The following is a 20,821-nucleotide window of genomic DNA, read 5'->3' on the forward strand; positions in this document are numbered from 1 at the left end:
TTGTAATGTGTTGACTTGCAGTTTGGCAAGGATCTTCCTTAATTTCTTTTTTCTTTTTCTTGAAATTCTCTTTCTGTCCTTAGCATAGTTTAGCTTAAAATAGGTCTAGAATAGTGATAGAATAGGATGAGATTAAGATAAAGACTATATCTGGGGAACAGAAATAATGGTTTAGGTATAGATTAAGATAACATGTTTTAGTAAGATCCATTTTGGAAAGACAAGCTCTCAAAAGGATCTCAAGTGGGAAATATTGGGATTAATTCAATATTGGGGCTAATTAGGATCTGGGTAAATAGGAATAGGCTAAGAATAGTGCAGTTTTACCTTAAACTCTGACTGGAATCTTGGGGAGAATTCCTGTGGAGAATTCTGAGGAGCCTTAGAGACTGTTGGCACTCTTGGAGTGAGGTTTTACTCTGAGAGGCTGATTGGATCTTGCTCTCTGGAAAACTGGAAAACTGAGTGGCAGTTGAAAGGTTAGAGTTTGGGGAATAAGTTTGTAAAAGAAAACCAACTGTAAAGAGAAAGAAAGACTGTTTTCCTCTGTGTGACTGCAGAAAGGAGCAGGCCAACTGAAGCCTACCAGGCCAACTGAAGCTTAACTAGGCCTGAAATTGCTGACAGTTGGAAGGGTGAGCTGGAAAGAATAAAAGGAGACACTAACTGTAAACTATATATATGGAGATTATTAATTAGTGTAAGTTATTTAGAGTAGATACTGGGGATTAGTGTTAGATTAAGGATTTGTAAGGAGGCTCTAGTTTCTCAAGCAGGAAGAAACAGCAGTGTGGGAAAAGTTAGTTTCCTTTTAGAATTACGGACTTTTAGAATTCCTCAATCCTTCATTCACCTTTCCTTCCCTTCATAGTTTTCACTCAGCCATCTCTGAGTAGGCCCAAACTGTTACCAGAAAGCCTCAGCTCAAACCAGCTGGTAGCCAACTGGCTTTCAGACAACAAGAACAACTAAAGTTAAGAAAAGATACTGTATCCCAATTTCCACCCAACAGTATCTATATCTATATCTATATCTATATCTATATCTATATCTATATCTATATCTATATCTGCTAAACACCGGAGAAACAAATATAGAAAAAGAAAAAGTTCTTTCTAGAAACCCTCAAACCTGCCAAAGTAAATGTAGGATGGGGTAAGCAAGCCATTACAAAGAACTAGACTAGGGGAGGAGGAAAGGTCTCACACAACTCCCTAGGTTCCATCTATATAATCTGACCTTTATAAACAACTTTGCATATTTCTCTGGTGACTTTTCAATAACACCAATAAAGTAGACTGGATGGTTCTGAAGATAGATTGAAATCAAAGGAATCTGTTAGGGGCATACTGCCAAAAAAGACAGAACAAAAATAGGCTTAACACTGATAGAAATCTATTTTTCTTATTCCCTAAGGGAAGGGAACTGTTCAGGCATGCTTCCAAATTAATGGCCCATCTTCAGAAAGAAAGAAATTCCAGTCAGTGAAAACATTTGAGAGACTGTTCAAAGCACTTTAGATTTAAATCATATGCCTCAGCACTTTTACTCCCTATAGCTAAAGCCAAGATGAATTTATTTATATTAGCAAATAAACCATCAACGGGTAATCATTACAAAGAAAAAGTCAGTTTAAAAAGTTTTTAAGAAAATGAAGTCATGTATTTGTATGCTTTGTAAAAGTATTTCTTGAGCCAAAAATTAGAGGGATGCTATAAATTCGAAACACTGAAGCAACATAAGCCCTAATCATTAAGAATAAATGATTATTTTTAAAATAAATGGACAAGAAGACTTCTTGCTAAGATGGCTGCTTAAATGGAAGAGATAGCCTAATTCCGAGCCCCGCCAAAAGATAGTACTAGACTGAACAAAAGTTAATAAATCCAATAAGAAACTACAGAAAGTTACTTTATTCACCCCCCAAACCATAAAAAAAAAGCCATCCAGAAGCTCACAGACAATAGAAAATATGTTCTACCATAATTATTATTAGAACAGACAAACAAGATGGAAGTCTCCTAGAGTGACTTAAAAAACCAAGAAGGGTAGCAGATTCTCACAACTTTCAAGACTTTGCATCCATAAATGGAAGATCAAAGGACTCTGATGACAAAGTCCCTTCAGAGTCAGAATCTCAAAGTGGAGAACTTAGAAGAGACTGGCAACAGTAGTGCCCAGTAAACATCAGACTTAGATACTCCAGGCAAATGAGCTCCAGAGTAGAAGAAACCATTAAGTACTCCAAAGATCCAGTACTCTGATTCTCCACAGTCTGGGAGGATCTAAAACCTGAATTCTCAGTATAGATAAATACATCCCAGGAGACAGAAGTCAATGCAGTAACCCAGGTGGCACAGCAAAAGGCCAAAGAGAAGCAAACACTTTATTTAAATATTTCCTGTTGATCAAATTCTCTGTCTTTTACCACTGTCATTCTCTTTGTAAGGAAAAAAATCTCTGCATCTTTTTTTTCTAATCAAGGCATAGTATTCAAGATGTCAAGGGAACAAATGCAAATATACAAAAACAAGAGCGATTCACCAACACAACAGACAATTTTCAAAAGTGAGCAACCAAGGAATAAGCAATCATGTGAAAAAAATGGTCTAAAGCACTACAGACAATAAGAGAAATGCAAATTAAAACAATTCTAAGGTTTTATATCATACCCAACAGATTTGGCAAATATAAACAAAATTGTTTGAGGAGATTTGGGAGGATAACTGAATAGCAAAGTGAAGGACCCAAGATACTGAAAGAAAAATATGTATTTTCAAATATGGACACAATGTGAATTTGTTTCACTTGACTATGTTTATTTGTTGTTTTGGGGGGAAAGAGGAAAGATAGTAAAAGTAACGACAAAGGGGCAGCTAACTAGCACAGTAGATATAATGCCAGACCTAGTGACCAGAGGTCATTGGTTTAAATCTTGCCTTAGACACTTCCTAGCTATATAACTCTAGGCAAGTCATTTAACCCCCACTGCCTAGTCCTTACTGCTCTTCAGCCTTGGAACGAATACTTAGTATAGGTTCTAAGACAGAAAGCAAAGGTTTAAAAAAAAGGTAAAGTAATGTTGAATTTATTATATACTTATTTTTATTATATATTTTAATAATAGCAATCTATGGAAGAAAGATTCCAGATTTCACAAACAATACTTTTATGTCCTACTGCAGTAGAGTAGAAATAAATGTTGTTAGGTTTTTGGTATTGTTAATTTTAAAAACCCTTTAAAATAAAAATTAAATTAAAAGGACAAGAATGAACTTATGTGATATATAATAATGTGGAATGAGTACTGACTGAGTAATAACATCTATGTTTGAATACTAACTCTGTCACTTAGCACCTCTTTTTTTTGTGTAGACTTGTGATTTCATTTAGTCAATAAGTATTTATTAAACATCTGTTAAGTGCCAGATAAAGTGCTAGAGATAGAAAGACAAAACTAGGGAGAGAGGTCCAAAGGACATTTCCTTCTATCAAACCAGATCTACAACTACTAAGTTACATATAATCTTTTCTTTTTTTCTTTTTAAATCCCTAACTTCTGTCTTAGAATCAATACTTAATATTGATTCCAAGGCAGAAGAGTGGTAAAGGCTGGCAATGGGGGTTAAGTGACTTTCCCAGCAAGGAAGTGTCTGAAGCCACATTTGAACCCAGGACCTCCCATCTCCAAGCTGGCTCTTTATCCACTGTACTACTTACCTGTCCCAGTTCTGAACAGATTAAGTTAGGACCTAGACTTATTTGAATTTTAAAAGCCAATACATAACGGAGGCAGAATTTCAAATTAGGTCTTTCAGTATAAAGATCAGCTCTCTATCCATTCCTTCCTACGAAATATACTCACAACTGGCATGATCTTGCACTACTAATCTTTGGCCCTTAGTCTGCCTATCTGTAAATATTCTAGGCATAACCATATGAGCCTCTGAACAATATTGCAAGCTAACTTTCACTTTAAAAAAATACTGTAGGGACAAAGTACCTTTGAAAATGAAAAAAAAATTGAGGTCAGCATCCTTATTTTTTATTAATATATTATTAATATTAATATTTTTATTAATATTATAAGGCAAGAATTAGGCTACAATTTTTCATACAACTCAAAAGCAACATTTTGCTTATCATGAATCAATTAGAAGAGCTACCAGATTAATTCTAAAGCTATGTCACAACTTGTACCTTAATTCGTTTTCCATTTAAGTTCCTATTAAAGAGTCAGATTTACAGTAGCCTCAATCATCCAAATGAAATCTGATGCCATTAAAAAGACTGATGGGAAATGAAATGTCTCAAAATGAAAACCAAGGGAGCTTTTTGTAAAATTAAGCTTACTGATTTAACAAATCTGGTTGCCTCCTTTCTCCTTAAGTTACAACAGATTAAAAGAAGAGAAGTAAGAAATAGACATAAACAAGCTGAAATGCTGAGAAGTAATAGTTATCATCAAGGTAACAAATAGTAAACACAATAGAATCAACACCCATAAAATCTTAGAGACATTTAATTAGGGGCAGGAAAATAGCCATATATGTCCTTAATATCATCTGAATCACTTACTATATTATGGCAGAGAATTAGAAATGTTACATAATAATTACATAATTGTTTAATAATGACACCAATACAACAAGAGAAAATGAAACTGGATAAGGTGTGTTCTGTTTTAAAAGGTAGGGGAAAAGAATACATTTCATTACCTTTTTTAAATAAACCTTCACCTTCTGTCTTAAAATCAATGCTGTGGTTTGAACACATAGGTTGATGGGGATAATATTGGGGATAAAGACACTAAACGATAACTCTAACCCAGTGATTTCCCAAAGTGGGCACTACCGCCCCCTGGAGGGTACTGCAGCGATCCAGGAGAATGGTAATGGCCACAGGTGCATTTATCTTTCCTATTAATTGCTATTAAAATTTTAAGAAAATTAATTTCCAGGGGACTAAGTAATATTTTTTCTGGAAAGGGGGTAGTAGGCCAAAAAAGTTTGAGAACCACTGCTCTAGCCCAACTATCAATAATATGGAATTAGGGCTTAATCAATGATACATGTAAAACCCAGTGGAATTGTGTGTCAGCTAAGGAGGATTAGCAGGGTTTGGGGAGAGGGAAAGAACATGAAACTTGTAAATATGGGAAAATATTCAAAATAAAAATAAAAATAAGTCAATGCTGCGCATTGGTTCCAAAGAAGAAGAGCAGTAAGGGGTAGGCAATTAGGGTTAAGTGACAGGGTCACCCAGATAGGAAGTATAAGAGGCCACATTTGAACCCTATTTCTAGGTCTGGTGCAATCCACTGAGCCGCCTACCTGCCCCCAAAAATACATTTTAGAGAGATTTCTGTCATAATTTTTTTTAAGTTCTTGTGTTTAAAAGTACAAGAAGCTTCAATTACCAGAAAAATTCACTTGTGGGAGATATTTCATCCTCTGATACGTAGGCATATTGTATTTTCACTGATAAGTATGTCTGTGGGTTGCCTTAAGCACGTTCCTAGGCTGAGTTAACAAAATAGTATAATAGAAAAGATAATAGGCTTAAAATAGAAAGACCTAAATTCTAAAGTCCTATATCCATCACTTTCTCACTGAATGATGTGGGTCTAATCTCTTAATTTTTCTGAGTCTTCATCTCTCATCAGCAAACAGGAATGATCAATCCTTCCACTGTACGCTTCTGAGGATTCTTATAAGGAAAGTATTTTGTAAACTATAAAGCATTATAAAATTCAAGATATTATTATTCTTAAACTAACATAGACCAATTAGTTCCAAGATAAAAAAGTGTGAATGTTTTTTCTTTAAAGGCTAAAATAAAAACTGTCAGGGGTTGTTGTTGTTGTTGTTGTTGTTGTTTTAATGTTGCAGAGAGAAACATCACAAACTCCTGCCAAAGGGGACAGTGACAATGAACATTAATCCTGATCACTCAACTTTCTTATATGTAGAAAAACGGGATAAAAGAAATTTCATTAAGGTCATACAGCAAGATGATAAAAGAAAACTAATTAGAAATGGGACATCCTAGTTCCCTCTTGGGTTGAAATCACAAAAGGCTCTCTCCCCTTGAAACCGTATTTTTGATGCAGTGATTAATAGTCATTTTTTGGCTCAGGATTATCCTTAGCATCTAGAATGTAGAATATAAGCTCTTAGAAGTAAGAGACTATTTTGTTTTTATCTTTTTGTCTTCAGTAACTAGCAGAGTGCCTGGCACTTTGCAGATGTTTAATAATAGATCTTTGCTGATTGACTGAGCCTTTTGAATATACTTTTTAATGCACCAATAACTCTTAAAAAGCAAGATTTACATAAGCACACAACTCTTTTCACCAGTGTAAACAAATCATACTTCCTTATCACTTGCAAGATATTGTTGCTTTCTAGAAAACTTAGATTTTTTCTACCAAGAACATTCATCAAAGAAGTATTGCTGAATGAATCTTTCCAAACAAAAGGCCAGAACTGAATCCCAAATTCTAAAAGATTTTATATCATAAAGAAAACTGTACAAATATGAGCATGAGCACAAGAAAGTTTTTGTAAACAAATATCTGAGTACTTAATTAGTACAAGGGTTAGAGAAATATAAGGGAGCAAAAAATATGATTCTTGTCCTTAAGAAAATTGTAATGTAGGGGTGTAGAAAAGGCAAATATGTGTGATGACCTGTAATATGAAGAAAACAAATGGAAATATTTTTAAGTTTCTCCTGTTTTTTCCCTGTTTTGCTCATGTGCCCAATATTCACACTAAATAAGTAAAGGTATATTTAAAATTTACCCTCATTTCAGAAAGTAAGATGTTGTAACATCTTGAAAGTTCTTAGGAAAAAAGATGTTTAAGTACCAATCCTATTTTTAAAAAATTTATGGAGACCATTAGATAGCTGAGTAGATTGAGAGCCAAGCCTAGAAATGGGAAAGCCTGGGTTCAAATCTACCATCAGATACTTCCTAGCTGTGTGACCCTGCGTAAGTCACTTAACCCTCACTGCCTAACCCTTACCACTCTTCTGCCTTGGAACCAATACATAGTATGGATTCTTAGATGCAAGATAAGGGTTTGGTTTGGGTTTTTTTTAAATCTTTACTATAGTATCTTTTTCAAAAATCACATAATTAGGGTTAAGTCAAAACTCTGCAACTACCAACCCACTGTGATTTCTTCCTATCTTATAAATAAAAAGTTTTTTATTTAAAAAATGTTATTAGAAAAAAAGAAGAGCCATCATTTATAAAGAGCTTAAGGAAACAAAAATTATGGGGATGAATTATAGTAATGTAAAAAGAAGAGTTTTCTCAATTAAATTAAAATGGTTATTTTAAAAATCATCCTAATTCTTCTTCAAGTGGGGGTAGTGATTGGCAGGAAAGGCTTCAGGAAGTCTGCAGTATCAAATGCAATAGTTCAAAGTGGTTTTTTTTCCCTCCTATCTTCCCTGGTATTATTATGGGTTACCCTGAGTACTATATCTCTAAGGAGGATAGTTAAATGGAAGCCAATATGACATGTGTGTTTCCTAGAGGTCTTAAAAAGTCCATGGCTGTTTTTCCTAATGGATATTCCTGCCTCAACACTCCAGTTCATCCTATGAGTCATAAGTAATTTTCCTCAAGTACAGACCTAACTACCCAACCAACTACTGTGATTCTATCGTCTCTAAGATAAAATATAATTTCCTCTGTTTAATTTTTAAAGTCTTTTACAAACTTGCTCCAACCTCAAAGGACATTATTCTACCTTCCATATTCTGCAATCCAGACAAACTAGCCTTCTCTTGGTTCTCATAGAACTCCATCTACTGTCTCCATATCTTGATATTGGCCATCCCCCATTCCTAGAATGCACTCTCTCCTTAATTCCACCACATAAAATTCCTCTCTTTCTTTAAGATGAAGCTCAGGTTCCATTTTCTGCATGAAGTCTTTCCTGATTTCCCCTTCACCAACTTCTAAGTATCCTTACTCCCAAACTAGCTTGTAATCAACTACTTTGTATATATTTGTACTCATTCCCTTTATATTTATGTTGTATGTATATTTATATTTATCCTGTATATATTAATATATGCCCTTACTGTTTCATCCATTAAAATGTAAGCTCATTATTTTTTTTCAATATTTGTACAGTATCCCCAGGACATAGCACAGTACAAAATACATAGTAGCTGCTTAATATATACCTGGTTCTATGTTGACAACCATACATGACTGTGCTTCATTTTCATAAAGCATCTATATTTACTTCTTTTTCCATTTTACTGTGACACTGACAGAATAAATAAGGTTTCTGGGGCAATAAAGGATATACTATTTGAAAACTCAGAGAGAGTTAACATGAATTCTCTCCATGTTAGAAATCGTTCTTAAATCAGGATTTAAGTCAAAATGTGATTAGAAAGAGATCTTCTACAACATATTATTTTTATTAAGACTCTTTTTAAAATGGAAAACTACTTTTAATGGGGAAAAATCCCAAGCCTGGATTCAAGCTCCATATAAAGTGATTAGAACACATCCAGAATTATGTGTTCACACCTCAAAAGGGTCTAACCATATGCAAGTTGATTCCTTAAAGCTTCCATAGCACAAAAGTCTTATTTCTCATGTTGGCAAACCAAAATCCCTAGCTATCAACACAATTTCAGCAAATGAGATCTTTATCAGCAATTTCAGTTCTAGCTTACGAGTCTAAAGCCCAAATTCTACTAGATATCAAACTTAAGTATAAATAATAACTTTAAAATGCTGCCACAAAGGAGCAATGACTGGAAATTTAGAATTAGGACCCTATCTGGGCAATTCCATCCAGGTCAGTTACACAAGTGTGACAAAAGCAGGGAAGGAAATATGAAATGCATCCTCAAACTGCACAGGAAGAATGATTGGAACAACATTTTAAAACAACTCTTAAGTCTGCCCCAGGCTGAATCTGAAAGCAAAAACTGAAACAAAACAAGTAGCAGGATGATGCTGTTTGCTAAGAGCAACCAAACTACATGGCCTATTTAAAAATAAAACAGCTGCCATCTGGTTTTCGTTTTCCTCCTTTAATTTTATGACTTGATACTAGATGTCAGAAAGCTTTATAAAAAAGAAAATAAAGGAAAAACTTACTATTATTGAAAATTCCTCAGCCAAATACTTCAATAATGATACTTCCCTTGCCAAAAAATTACTTCTCTCTCATATTGCCTTGAAGTTGTGTATCGAACTCCTTTCTGACCACAGACGCAACAGAATCAATAATCAAAAGTTTAACTCCATTGGAGATAATTTCTTCCTCCAAAGACTCGATCCTTTAAAAGAATAAATAATTTAAAACATTGACTGTATTGAATAAATAATGTCAGCAGGCCATTAAAATGTTAAAAACTCAATTAAAAAAATTTCATTATATCCTTCCCTATATTGCAGGTACTCAAAACATAATTTACATTTTCCCCCAGTATCTCAGCAATTGCTTATTTTATATCCCTCACTGAACCAGAATCTCAAGTTTCTAGGCAATTTTATTCATTCCCTTTCCTACAGGTATGGAAGAGTGCATGAAATGTCAGTTTTTTTCAAAGCATTGAATTATTTTGATTTTTTTAAATTTCTCTTCTTCCTCTTTTTATTTTTTCTTTTTATAAAAATATTCTTTATTATAAGGGAAGGGCCTCCAGGAGGGAGAGGGAATAGAATACAGAAGGAAATCTCATTCATGTAAAAAGATTTCAGTAAACATCTTTTAAAAAAAAAAAACCTCACACTACACACACACAATAAATTGGCAAAGATGACAAAAGATTAGAATAGCTGGTGTTAGAGGAGTTATGAAGAGAAAGAAGCGCTAATTCACTGTTAGTAGAATTGAGAATTAGACCAACAATTCTGGAAAGCAATTTGGAATTATTCAAATAAAATATCTAAAATGTACAAACCCTTGTCTATACCCAATACCATATTCCACTACCAAGCATATGCCCCAAGAAGATCACTGACAAAAATAATGTCTTTATATACACTAAGATATTTAAAACAGCGCTTTTTGTGGTAGCGAGGAACAGGAAACAAAACAGATTCCCCATTGTTTGAGGAATAGCTAAACATGCTGTGGTATATGGAGTGTTACTGTGCTATAACAAATAACAAACAAGATGAGAAGCATGAAAAGTCTTGACCTGAACTGATACAAATGAAGTAAACAGAGCCAGAAAAACAACATACAAGATTATAAGAATTAAAATGAAACTAACAACAAATATGAAAAAATCAAAAATGAATGTTGCAAAAGTACAGAAAAGCGTGGCCCCAAATGAGACTTGAGAAAACATCTCCCATAAATCTTTGAGGTGGTTAGAGGGTCTACAGGTATGGAATGTTGCATATAACATCAGATTTTTTTTTTTAGTGTGCTGACCAGTTCTGTTGAGGTTTTTTTTTTTTTCTGTCCTTTGTTTTCTTTTTTTTTTCCTTTAAATTCTGTATTGCAAGTGAATGATTCAGGGAGTGTGAGAAGTATACATCTAGAGAGTGGAAAAACAAAAGATATCAATGAAAATCTATTTTTAAAAAAGGGAATTAATGAATAGCCACCCACAAAGAGATCTAGAGAGGGTCTGAACAATTATAAATGGACCACAGTGGAGAATTTATGAGAGGACATGGATAATAGTCACATAAGATGAGATGGTCATACAGGTGGATTACCCCATTAGAGGAATTGGCCACATCGATGAGATTACAAACCCAATAAAGCAAAGGACAAGCCCAACACTGGGCTCAACAAAGTGAGAAATACAAGACAAGTTAAAAGACTGTTCTGAAGGAACTTATGATCTAATTGAAGGGGAAATCATAAACTCCTTAAGAGGAGGGATTCTGGCTTTCTGAGATTTTTTTATTTTAGTTTTTGTTTTGTTTTAAGGGGGAAAGTAGAGATGCAAGGATGGAGAACGATATATTTACTACCCAGCACAGTGGTGACACAGAAGAGACATTGAATAAATGTATGTTGATTGATTGTCTAGAATAATTAAGACAAAAACACATCAGAATAAAAGCAAGGGCTGGGTGGTGTGATACACACTAAAAGTTGACCTTGATAGAGAAATGGGATTTGAGATAGAATAAAGATAAATTATTTCAATGAAAAGCAATACCCAGAAAAAAAAAGGTGTCATATATATCAAAGTAAGCAGGAAGTGCTATTTGTGCTAGCAAGAAAAATCTAGCATTTGTATCATATTTTAAGGTTTGCTAAATGTTTTACATATGATATCTCACTTTATATTCACAACAAACTCTGGAAGGGGGAGGGTCTCCATTATTACAAATGAGGACACTGAGTCACAGGGTATGTAAGTGCTTTTCACCCAAAGTCATACAAATAATAAGTGTCTGAGGACAAATTGGAACTAAGGTCTTTTTGATTTCAGGTCTAGAAATCTATCCACTATGCCTCCTAACTGGAACTATAACTGGAGACAAAGTAGAAAAACTGCCTATCAGATGAAGAACAGCTAAACAAATTGTGGCAAGGTAGGATAGATTAGGGGGCCCTGGAGTCAGGAAGACCTAAGTTACTTACTAGCCATATGACCTTTGACAGCCACTTATCCTTTACTTCTCTCAACTGCTTCAACTGTAAAATGGAAATAATAATAGCATCTACCTCCCAAGGTTGTTGTGAAGCTCAAATGAGATAATATTTGTAAAGCACTTCAAACAGTACATGGCACATAGTAGGCACTAGCTATTATTATGCAGTAAGAATGGTAAGAGGAATAATTAAAAGGTAGAGAAAATAGAGAGTTGGTGAATAGGGAGAACTGATGAAAGTTAGTACAAGATTGGTAGAAAGTTAGTGCAAAATTTAAGGGAAAAGAGGCAGGTAGATAATACAGTAGATAGTCAGGCCTTGGAAACAGAAGGCCTGGGTTCAAATCTGCTCTCAGACACTTTTTAGCTGTGTGACCCTGGGAAAGTTATTTAACTCCAATTGCTTAGCCCTTACTGGTCTTCTGCCTTGGAATCAATACTCGGTATCAATTCTAAGATGGAAGATAAGGGTTTAAAAAAAAAAGATTGAAGGAAAAGTGAGTGTGGTCATAGAGTTCTTAAATGAAGTTTTCAAATCATTAAGAGTGGAAAGCTGGCTATAAAAACTTTAACCATATGCTTAAGTTTGGGGTGTAAGCCCACAAGTAGTCTGCCTCTTGAAGGAAGAAAAGGAATCTCTGGGGTGCAAATAAGAAGAAAGTGCATGGGGGGCAGCTAGGTAGCTTAGTGGATTGAGAATCAGGTCTAGAGATAAGAGGTCCTAGGTTTAAATCTGGCCTCAGACACTTCCTAGCTGTGTGATCCTGGGCAAGTCACTTAACCCCCACTGCCTAGCCCTTACTACTCTTCTGCCTTGGAGTCAATACACAGTATTGACTCCAAGACAGAAGGTAAGGGTTTAAAAAAAAAGATGAAGAAGAAGAAGAAGAAGGAAGTGCATGCCAGCTAAGTAGCCAAGGCAGAGGCATGAGGACATGGGGGGAGTGGGGGAGAGGTGATCAAGAAGAGACAAAAATTATTCCAAACTTTTCAGCCTGAGTAATTGAAGGCTAGGGGTGCCATCAAAAGAAAGAGGTAAGTAGGGAAGGAGGGCAAAGTTAGGGGATAAGTAAAGGAAAGCTACACATAGAAGGTGGGATTTTGGTTAGGACTTAAAGAATGCCAAAGGTACAAGGAAACTGAGATGAGGAGGGACAACAATCCAGGCATGAGTGAGAGACAATGAATATGCCTAGAATTAAGAGATAGAGTATCTCATGTAAAGAACAGCTAAAAGGCCAATGTCATTGAATCTGAGTACCTGGTGGTGTGTGAAGTCTAATAAAATGGAAAGGTTGGGGGAGAGAACAGATCAGAAAAGATTTTGAAAACCAAAAAGAGGATTTTCTAGTTGATCATGAGTGATCATGATCATGAATTTATTGAGTGAAAGGGTGGTGATTAGCATTTTAGGAAGATCATTTTGGCAGCTTATTAAGGATGGACTGGAATGGGAGCAGAATTGGGGCAAGAAGATTAAGCAGTATATATTTCAATAGTCCAAGCATGATGTAATGAGGAACTGTACCAGGAGAGTAAAAGTGTCAGAGGAGAAAAGATGGCATATATTAGAGATGAAATTGATTTACATTTGACTGCTTACCTTTTTAGTATTTCATTGCAAGTAAGTTCCTTATACAAATGAATTTTACTGCTCATGGAAAGTAATTTTTCTTCAGTGTTGAAAAAGCTGGGGAAACGGAATTCTGCTATCCTGATTAATCTGTGGAAATAAAAATGAAATGAACAAAAAATCAGTTGCTAAATTCTTTGTATATCCTGACTTGGCCAATTCTTCAATACCAAAGGGTAAAACTATAACAAAAGATATATTATTAGAGATAAATATGCATATGGATAATAGAATTACTGCAGAAAATTAATATAGAGGTTATTTAGTCCAAACTCCCCATTTCACACAAGCATTCTTTAAATGTAGGATTGAAGACAAGATAAGTGAAATGACTTGCCCAAAGTGATGTTCAAAGGAGTTGTAAAGTCAGGATTTGAACCCAGGTTTTCTGGATGAAAATCCAGTAATCTTTCCACAAATTAATATAGATTTAATGGTGACCGGTTCTTTTCATCAATTAACAAAAAAAGGAGGTAAATGTAAAGTATGACCAGAGCCACAGTATAGATTCATTTGGGTTTATTTAGGGGATTTTTTTGTTGTTTTTTAAACAGGCAATCAGGGTTAAGTGACTTACTCAAGGTCACAGAGCTAGGGAGTGTCTAAGCCAAATGTGAATCCAGAGTCTCTTCACCCTAGGCCTGGAAGTCTATCCACTGTGCCACCAACCTGCCTCTAGAACTATAGATTTTTAAAGGACTTTACATTCTAATCTCAACTCATTTATCCTTGGGCAAGTTGATATAAAGTGAAGTGAGAAGAACCAGAAGAACATTGTATACAGTAATAGTAGTAATCTACAATGATCAATTACAATCTTAACCATGATCAACAGTACAAAGATTCAAGACAACTCCAAGGAACTCCTGATGAAAAATGCTATCCAGAATTATGACCAAAGGCTCTATAATTGTACATACTCTTTGGTCCAGCAATACTACTGCTAGGTTTATATGCTAATAAGATTTTTTTAAAAGGTAAAAGAACCTATTTTTACAAAAAATATTTACTGCAATTCTTTTTTGTGGTAGCAAAGAACTAGAAGCTGAGGGGTTGTCCATCCATTGGGAAAAGACTGAACAAGTTGTGGTATATGATTGTAATGAAATACTATTGTTGCTATAAGAAATGATGAACAAGATGATTTCAGGAAAACCAAGAAAGATTTACATAACGGTTTCTTGAGACAGAGCATGTTGTTGAAGAATGAGGGCTGGAGTTGGAATCAGAAAGACTAGAGGTTCAAGACCCACCTCTGACAAATAATACATATGATTACAGACATAACTTCTCAGGGCTCCCATCCAAATCTTTCAAACTATAAATTACAGACCAGCTTCTGATATGAACAACTATAGTGAAGGTGTACATTCGGAGTTCTCTACACTGATGAAATTCTATGTCCAGATGTTGGCCCCAACCAAAAAAAAAAAAAAAAAAAAAAAAAGGTTCTTAGGAAATAGGCATTTTGGAAACTAAATACTAACTTTGCTACCAGATTAGGTAATGTTGGATCGGGCTATGGAATAAGCTGAATCAGATGGAAATATGTCCAACCAAAACACAGAACACAAAACTAGAAGCAAGTATTATTTCTGCTGGTTTGTATATCCCTTTTAATAAATACTTGTAAAGAAGAACAATAAGAACAAGAGAAACAAATAACAAGAGTATAATAGTAAAGTATCTCAGTGTACTCCTTTAAAAGTTAAAACAACTCTAATCAAAATTAAAAAAAAAGAAATTAATCACTTCAATTTTGGGAAAAGTAGATATGAAAGCTTTTCACTGAGTTGAAAGAAGTATACATATTTCTTAGCTATGCTAGGCACCTGTACAAAATTGACCAAGTATTAGGGTACAAAAAAATCTTATGAATGTTGAAAAATATAAGTATTAAACATATTCTTTACTGACTTTGATATAATAAGCATTATATCACTAAACAGCTGCTGAAAAATAATCACAAATTAACTAGAGATTTGTAGGTCACGTGACAAACAAAATGGAAAAGCTAAACATTTTATTCAGTCCTCGAAGTTGTCACACTTTCCTAAAATAGGAATTATGTGCAAGAGATAAAAAAAAATTCTGCTGTCTTGTTAATTTAGGATACTAAGAACCGTAAAAAGGTAACATTTTGGGGTAACTAGGTAGTTCAGTGGACAGAGAACTACGCCTAGAAACAGGAGGACCTGGGTTCAAATCTACTAATCCCTCCATCTATTGCTGAGGAAAACCAAAGGGTAGAAGACTGCTTTGGAAGGAAAGTTGTATCCATCTGCCAAGATAAACCCAGGAACTATATGATGAAAATTATGAAATATTTTTCATACAAAGTCTGATCTACACAACTAGAAAAACATTAATTGCTCATGGGTAGGTTGAACTAACATAATAAAAATATGCTACCTAAATTAATTTATCTATTCAGTGCCATACCATACATACATAACTATCTAAAAATTTTTTCATAGAACTGGAAACAATAAGAAGAAACAAAGTAGTGGATCAGTGGAACAAATTAGGCATTCAATATGCAATAATAAATGACTATAGTAACCTAGTGTGTAACAAACACAAAGATCCAAGCTTTTGGAAGAACTCACTATTTGACAAAAATTTCTGAGAAAATTGGAAAACAACATGACAGAAACTAGGCACAGATCAACACCTCATACTCTATACCAAAGTAAAGTCAAAATGGATACATCGTTTAGAAACAAAGGGAGAAAACATAAATAAATTGGAGAAGCATCTATGTCAGATCTATGGCTAAGGGAAGAATTTATGTCCAAATAAGACATAGAGAACATTATGAAATGTAAAATACATAATTTTGACATTAAATTAAAAAAGGTTTACACAACAAAACCAATACAACCAAGATTAGAAGGGAAACAGTAAAATGGAGAAAAAAATCTATAGCAAGAATTTTTGACAAAGGCCTCATTTCTTAACTATATAGAGAATTAAATCAAATTTACAAGAAAAAAAGCATTTCCTAATTGACAAGTAGTCAAAGGATATGAAAAGGTAATTCTCAGATGAAATTAAAATTATCTATATATGAAAAAATGCTCCAAATCACTATCAAATATACAAATCCTCATTAAAATAACTCTGAAGTACCACCTCATCTATCAGGCTGGCTAATGTGACAAAAAAAAAGAAAAGGACAAATGTTAAAGAAGACATGGAAAAATTATAACACTAATACACTGTTGTTGGAGCTGTGAACTGATACAACAATTCTGGAGAGCTATTTGGAACCATGCCCAAAGGGTCATCAAACTCTGTATACTCTTTCACTCAGAAATCTATATCCCAAAAAGATCAAAGATATGAGAAAAGAACTACTTGTACAAAAATATTTATAGGAATTCTTTTTGTTGTAGCAAAGAACTAAGTGGAAACTAAAGGGCTATCCATCAATTTGGAAATGGCTGAACAAATTGTGGTATTTGATTATAATGGAATACTATTATGCCATAAGAAATAACAAACAAGATGATCACAAAAAAAACAAAAAGACTTATATGAAGTGACGCAAACCAGGAGAACACCGTACAACACAGTAACAGTAATAATGTATGACAACCAACTAACTGAATGACTTAACTTATCAGCAATACAAGGACACAGGACAACTCCAAGGGACTCATGAAGAAAAAGGCTATAGAAGGAACTGATAAAGTCTGAATGCAAATTGAAGCATACCATTCTTCACTTTATTTCCTCCATGAATCCTCCTCTAGTGTAAGTGATATGTGTCTTCTTTCACAGCATGATGACCACAGAAATGTGTATTATATAATAACACATGTACAACCTATATCATATTATATACTCTTTTGGAGAAGAGGGGGAGGGGATGGAGAGAACATGGATCACAAAATGTCAGAAAACTAAAATTTGTACAACCTAGTGGAATTGCTTGTCGGCTCTAGGAGGGGGAAGGAAGAGAGGAGGGAAAGAAAAGGAATCATATAAACACAGAAAAATATTTTAAAATAAAAAAATTTTTAAAGTCAGAAAACAATTATTGAAAATTGCTCTGATGTAATCATGTAAAAAATTTTAACATTTTTTTAAAAAGGAAGGGAAGTTGCATGATGGGCATTCTATTGCAATAGAACTCAATAAGAAAATTTAAGATCAGAAGGAACTAAAGCAGGGTACATCGATACAGCTGAGTAGCACTCCACTAAACCTAGATGCTATCTCACCAGAAGTGACTTGGGACAGAAACTAAAAATTGTGAAAGATAAATTTTTTCCAGCACAGCAGGTCCAGCCTCAGGGAAAATGTGACTAGAAGGGAAGGAGTCCAAATATGAGCAATAGGAGAAGATAATAGTAAAGGAAATTGCCAAAGATCTCAAGAGGAAAAAAACATAGTAAAAAACCTTGAGCTTCAGTCAATAAACCAACACAGTAAATATTAATAACTGAAGGGGACATGGCCTCCAGACAAGCTGAAAAAGTCCAGGCATCTAAGAATAAACACTGCAAGGCAAAGGAAAATGAATTTAAAGAAAATCTCTGAAAATCATAATACAAGAAAACTATTCAAAACTTCTGAAGACAGAATACAAAGTACCAATGAAAAGAATCTGCAGATTGCCTCTAGGGGAAAAAAAACTTATGCTACAAACTCCAAGACATATAATGGTTTAATTTAACAATTCCATTGACAAACAACAAATTGTGCAAGCAACCAGGTGAAAGTCCTTCAAATACAAAGTAAATAAAATCTGACTAGAGACTATACCCACCAGAAACCACAAGAAGGAATGGAAAAATATGCTTCACAGAGCAAAAGGGCTCAAAATGCAACCCAAGGTGACATAGCCAGTGAACCTGAGCCTAATATTAAAAAATAGTCTTTCAATTAAAAAAAAAGAAGTATATGAGGCATTCGAGAAAGAAAAACAGATCTAGACAAATGATTTGCTTCTCAAACACCCCAGATAATATAAATACATATAAGGAGGTTAAGCAAACATAGTAACCAAGAACAAAATAACAATAGAGAAACCACTAAGATTTTCTAAAGGTAAAAAAGTATACAAAGTTAAAAGCAGGAATAAGAGGGCACGGACCTAGGAAAGATACTACATGGCAAACATGAAAAATATAAAAAGATCATTATGAAGGAGGTTAAAAAGACACAGGAAAATTCCTAACATGAAGTAATATACATTCTTATCACCTGCAAGGAATGACATTTCTAAGAGTGAGGTACAAGAGAATATGGAGAACAGGGGATGAGATCTACAAGTCAATTATACAGAAACTATTTAGAAGAATGAATTCAAAATAGATCTTGGAAGTATTGCTTTTATAAAGTTAAGAGAACTTAAAGAAAGACTAATTAAGTATATAGGCCAAGAATCAAAGTCTAAAAGTCTAAATTAGACAGAAAAGGAAGAGAAATGATGAAGAGAGAAAAACAGAAAAGAAGTAATTTATTGAAGAAAGATGCCAAAAAAAGAAATTTTAAGGGAGGAAAAAAATGGATTTTATTTAAGTATTTAACCAAAAGAAAAAATATGGGGAAAATTAATCAACAAGATAAATGAAAAAAGAACTAATCACAATATGCTACTTAAAAGAAACATCGCTAAAAAAAGACATATATACAGAATAAAAATGAAGACAGAAAAAAATTTATTATACATTAGGTAAATCTAAAAATCATGCTGTCAGCTAATGCATAAATAAACATTTGTAACATAAAAAAAAGATAAATGGGGAAACCACATCATGGTGAAAGGAACCACAGATAAGCCAATTTCAATATTAATTTTATGTTTCAAATGTCTTAGCATCAAAATTCATAAAATAAAAATTTACTGAAATACAAAAATGCATAGTCAGAAATATAATAGTAGCAGATTTCAATGTCCTTCCTTTAGTTTTGGATAAGTCTAACAAAAAAATACATAAAAGGAGTAATGGAGGGGAAAGGGGAAAAAAATTGTTGGAGAAACTATCACGAAAAAGATCCTATGGTGTCTTCTAAATGAAACTCCTAAAGAAAATACGTATTTCTCAGCAGCACATAGAAATTATGTAAAAACTAAAGCTGTATTAGGGCACAGGGACAGTGCAAACAAATTTTTAAAAAGGAGAAATTATAAACACATGCTTTACATACCATAAGATAAAGAGTAAACAGTTCAGGAAGCAAAAACAAAAGATACAGACCGAAATGAAGATTTAATAAAATTCTAAATAATTAATAGGTCAAGAAACAATAAGTATGTGAAAGAAAATTATAATGACAAAAATAGCATGCCAAGATTTCTGGAATACAGCTAAAGCAGTTCTCAGGAGAAAAACTGCATTACTAAAAACATACATCAACAAGGTAGAAAAAGAAGAGGTTTAATAAACTGAATATGTATTTTAAAAATTAGAAAGCCAATAATTTAAAAAATTGAAAATAAGCACAAAAGATAGATATTAGAAATTAAAGAAAAATCACAGAAATGATAAATAAAACTAAAAGTTTAAAGAAGGCAAGGGAGCCAGCAGGCAAGTGGGGAAGGGAAATATTCAAAGCATGGGAGACAGTCTGATACAGGTTTGGAATAGGACTGTCATGTGTTAAGAACAGCAAGAAGGGAAGTGTCAGTATACTGGAGAAGTAAGATATAGGAATACTGGAAAAAGAGGAAAGATCTGAGTTGTAAAGAGTTTTAAAAATCAAAGGATTTTATATTTAATCCTGGAGGTGATAGGAAATCCCTGGAGTAAACTGAGCTGTTCTTTAGGAAAATCATTGAGGCAGCTGAGTGGAAGATGGACTGAAGTGGGGAGAGCATTGAGGCAAGAAAAATAATCAGAAAGCTATGCCAACAGTCCAAGCATGAGATGATGAGAACCTATTATACTAGGATGGTGGTTGTATAAATAGAAAGAAGGGTTGTATTTGAGAGATGTTATAAAGGTAGAAACAAAAAGACTTGGTATAACACTTGCATATATGCAATGAGTGTGTGTTAAGGTTGCAAGCCCAGTTGACTAAGACAGTGGTGGTGCATTTAACAGTAACATGGCAGTTTGGAAGGAGGGTTTGAAAGGAAAGATAATGATTTCTGAAGTTGAGGATGGATAAACACATCTGAGACTTGGAGTGGAAGAAGACTTCTTCCAAATCAGAGAGTAGACTCATTAAAGAAAGAAGTAAAGTGTCCTGGAGTTGGAAGATAACAGTTACTTAAGTCTTAAAATTGGTGATAAATGTGGAATTAATTAAATGATCCTCCAAGGTAAAGTTATTGTCAGTGGCATGGAGAAAGTCTGGAAAGGTCAAAAGGAACAAGAGTATTCCAGCTAATGGAAGTCTTGGAGAGGGGGAAATGTGCCCTTTGGACCAATTTCTAAAGGGAAGAAAGGTGATTGGCAAGGAAATGAAATGAAGTCAAGAGTGAGCTGAGCTAGGAATAAAGTGAACATGAATAGGGATCCTCCTGAATTGGTAGTCCAGTAAAACAGAGCCATATTTACCACTATTTTCATTGACTCTGTGCTATGGCTAAGAAAACCTCCTTTTCATTGAAGATATTC

The 20,821-nt window shown here is 34.1% G+C and overlaps 1 protein-coding gene across 1 annotated transcript in view; it reads right to left on the reverse strand.

The window, feature by feature from the left end:
* The window catches only part of RAD51B (RAD51 paralog B), a 107,108-nt gene that overhangs the window by 52,667 nt on the left and 33,620 nt on the right, over window positions 1-20,821 (reverse strand). The window contains 3 exon segments of the mRNA XM_044659956.1: window positions 9,143-9,212; window positions 9,214-9,324; window positions 13,215-13,334. Coding sequence (XP_044515891.1) covers window positions 9,143-9,212; window positions 9,214-9,324; window positions 13,215-13,334 — 301 coding nt within the window.

This window comes from Gracilinanus agilis, chromosome 2 (assembly GCF_016433145.1).
Source record: "Gracilinanus agilis isolate LMUSP501 chromosome 2, AgileGrace, whole genome shotgun sequence".
Taxonomy (NCBI): domain Eukaryota; kingdom Metazoa; phylum Chordata; class Mammalia; order Didelphimorphia; family Didelphidae; genus Gracilinanus; species Gracilinanus agilis.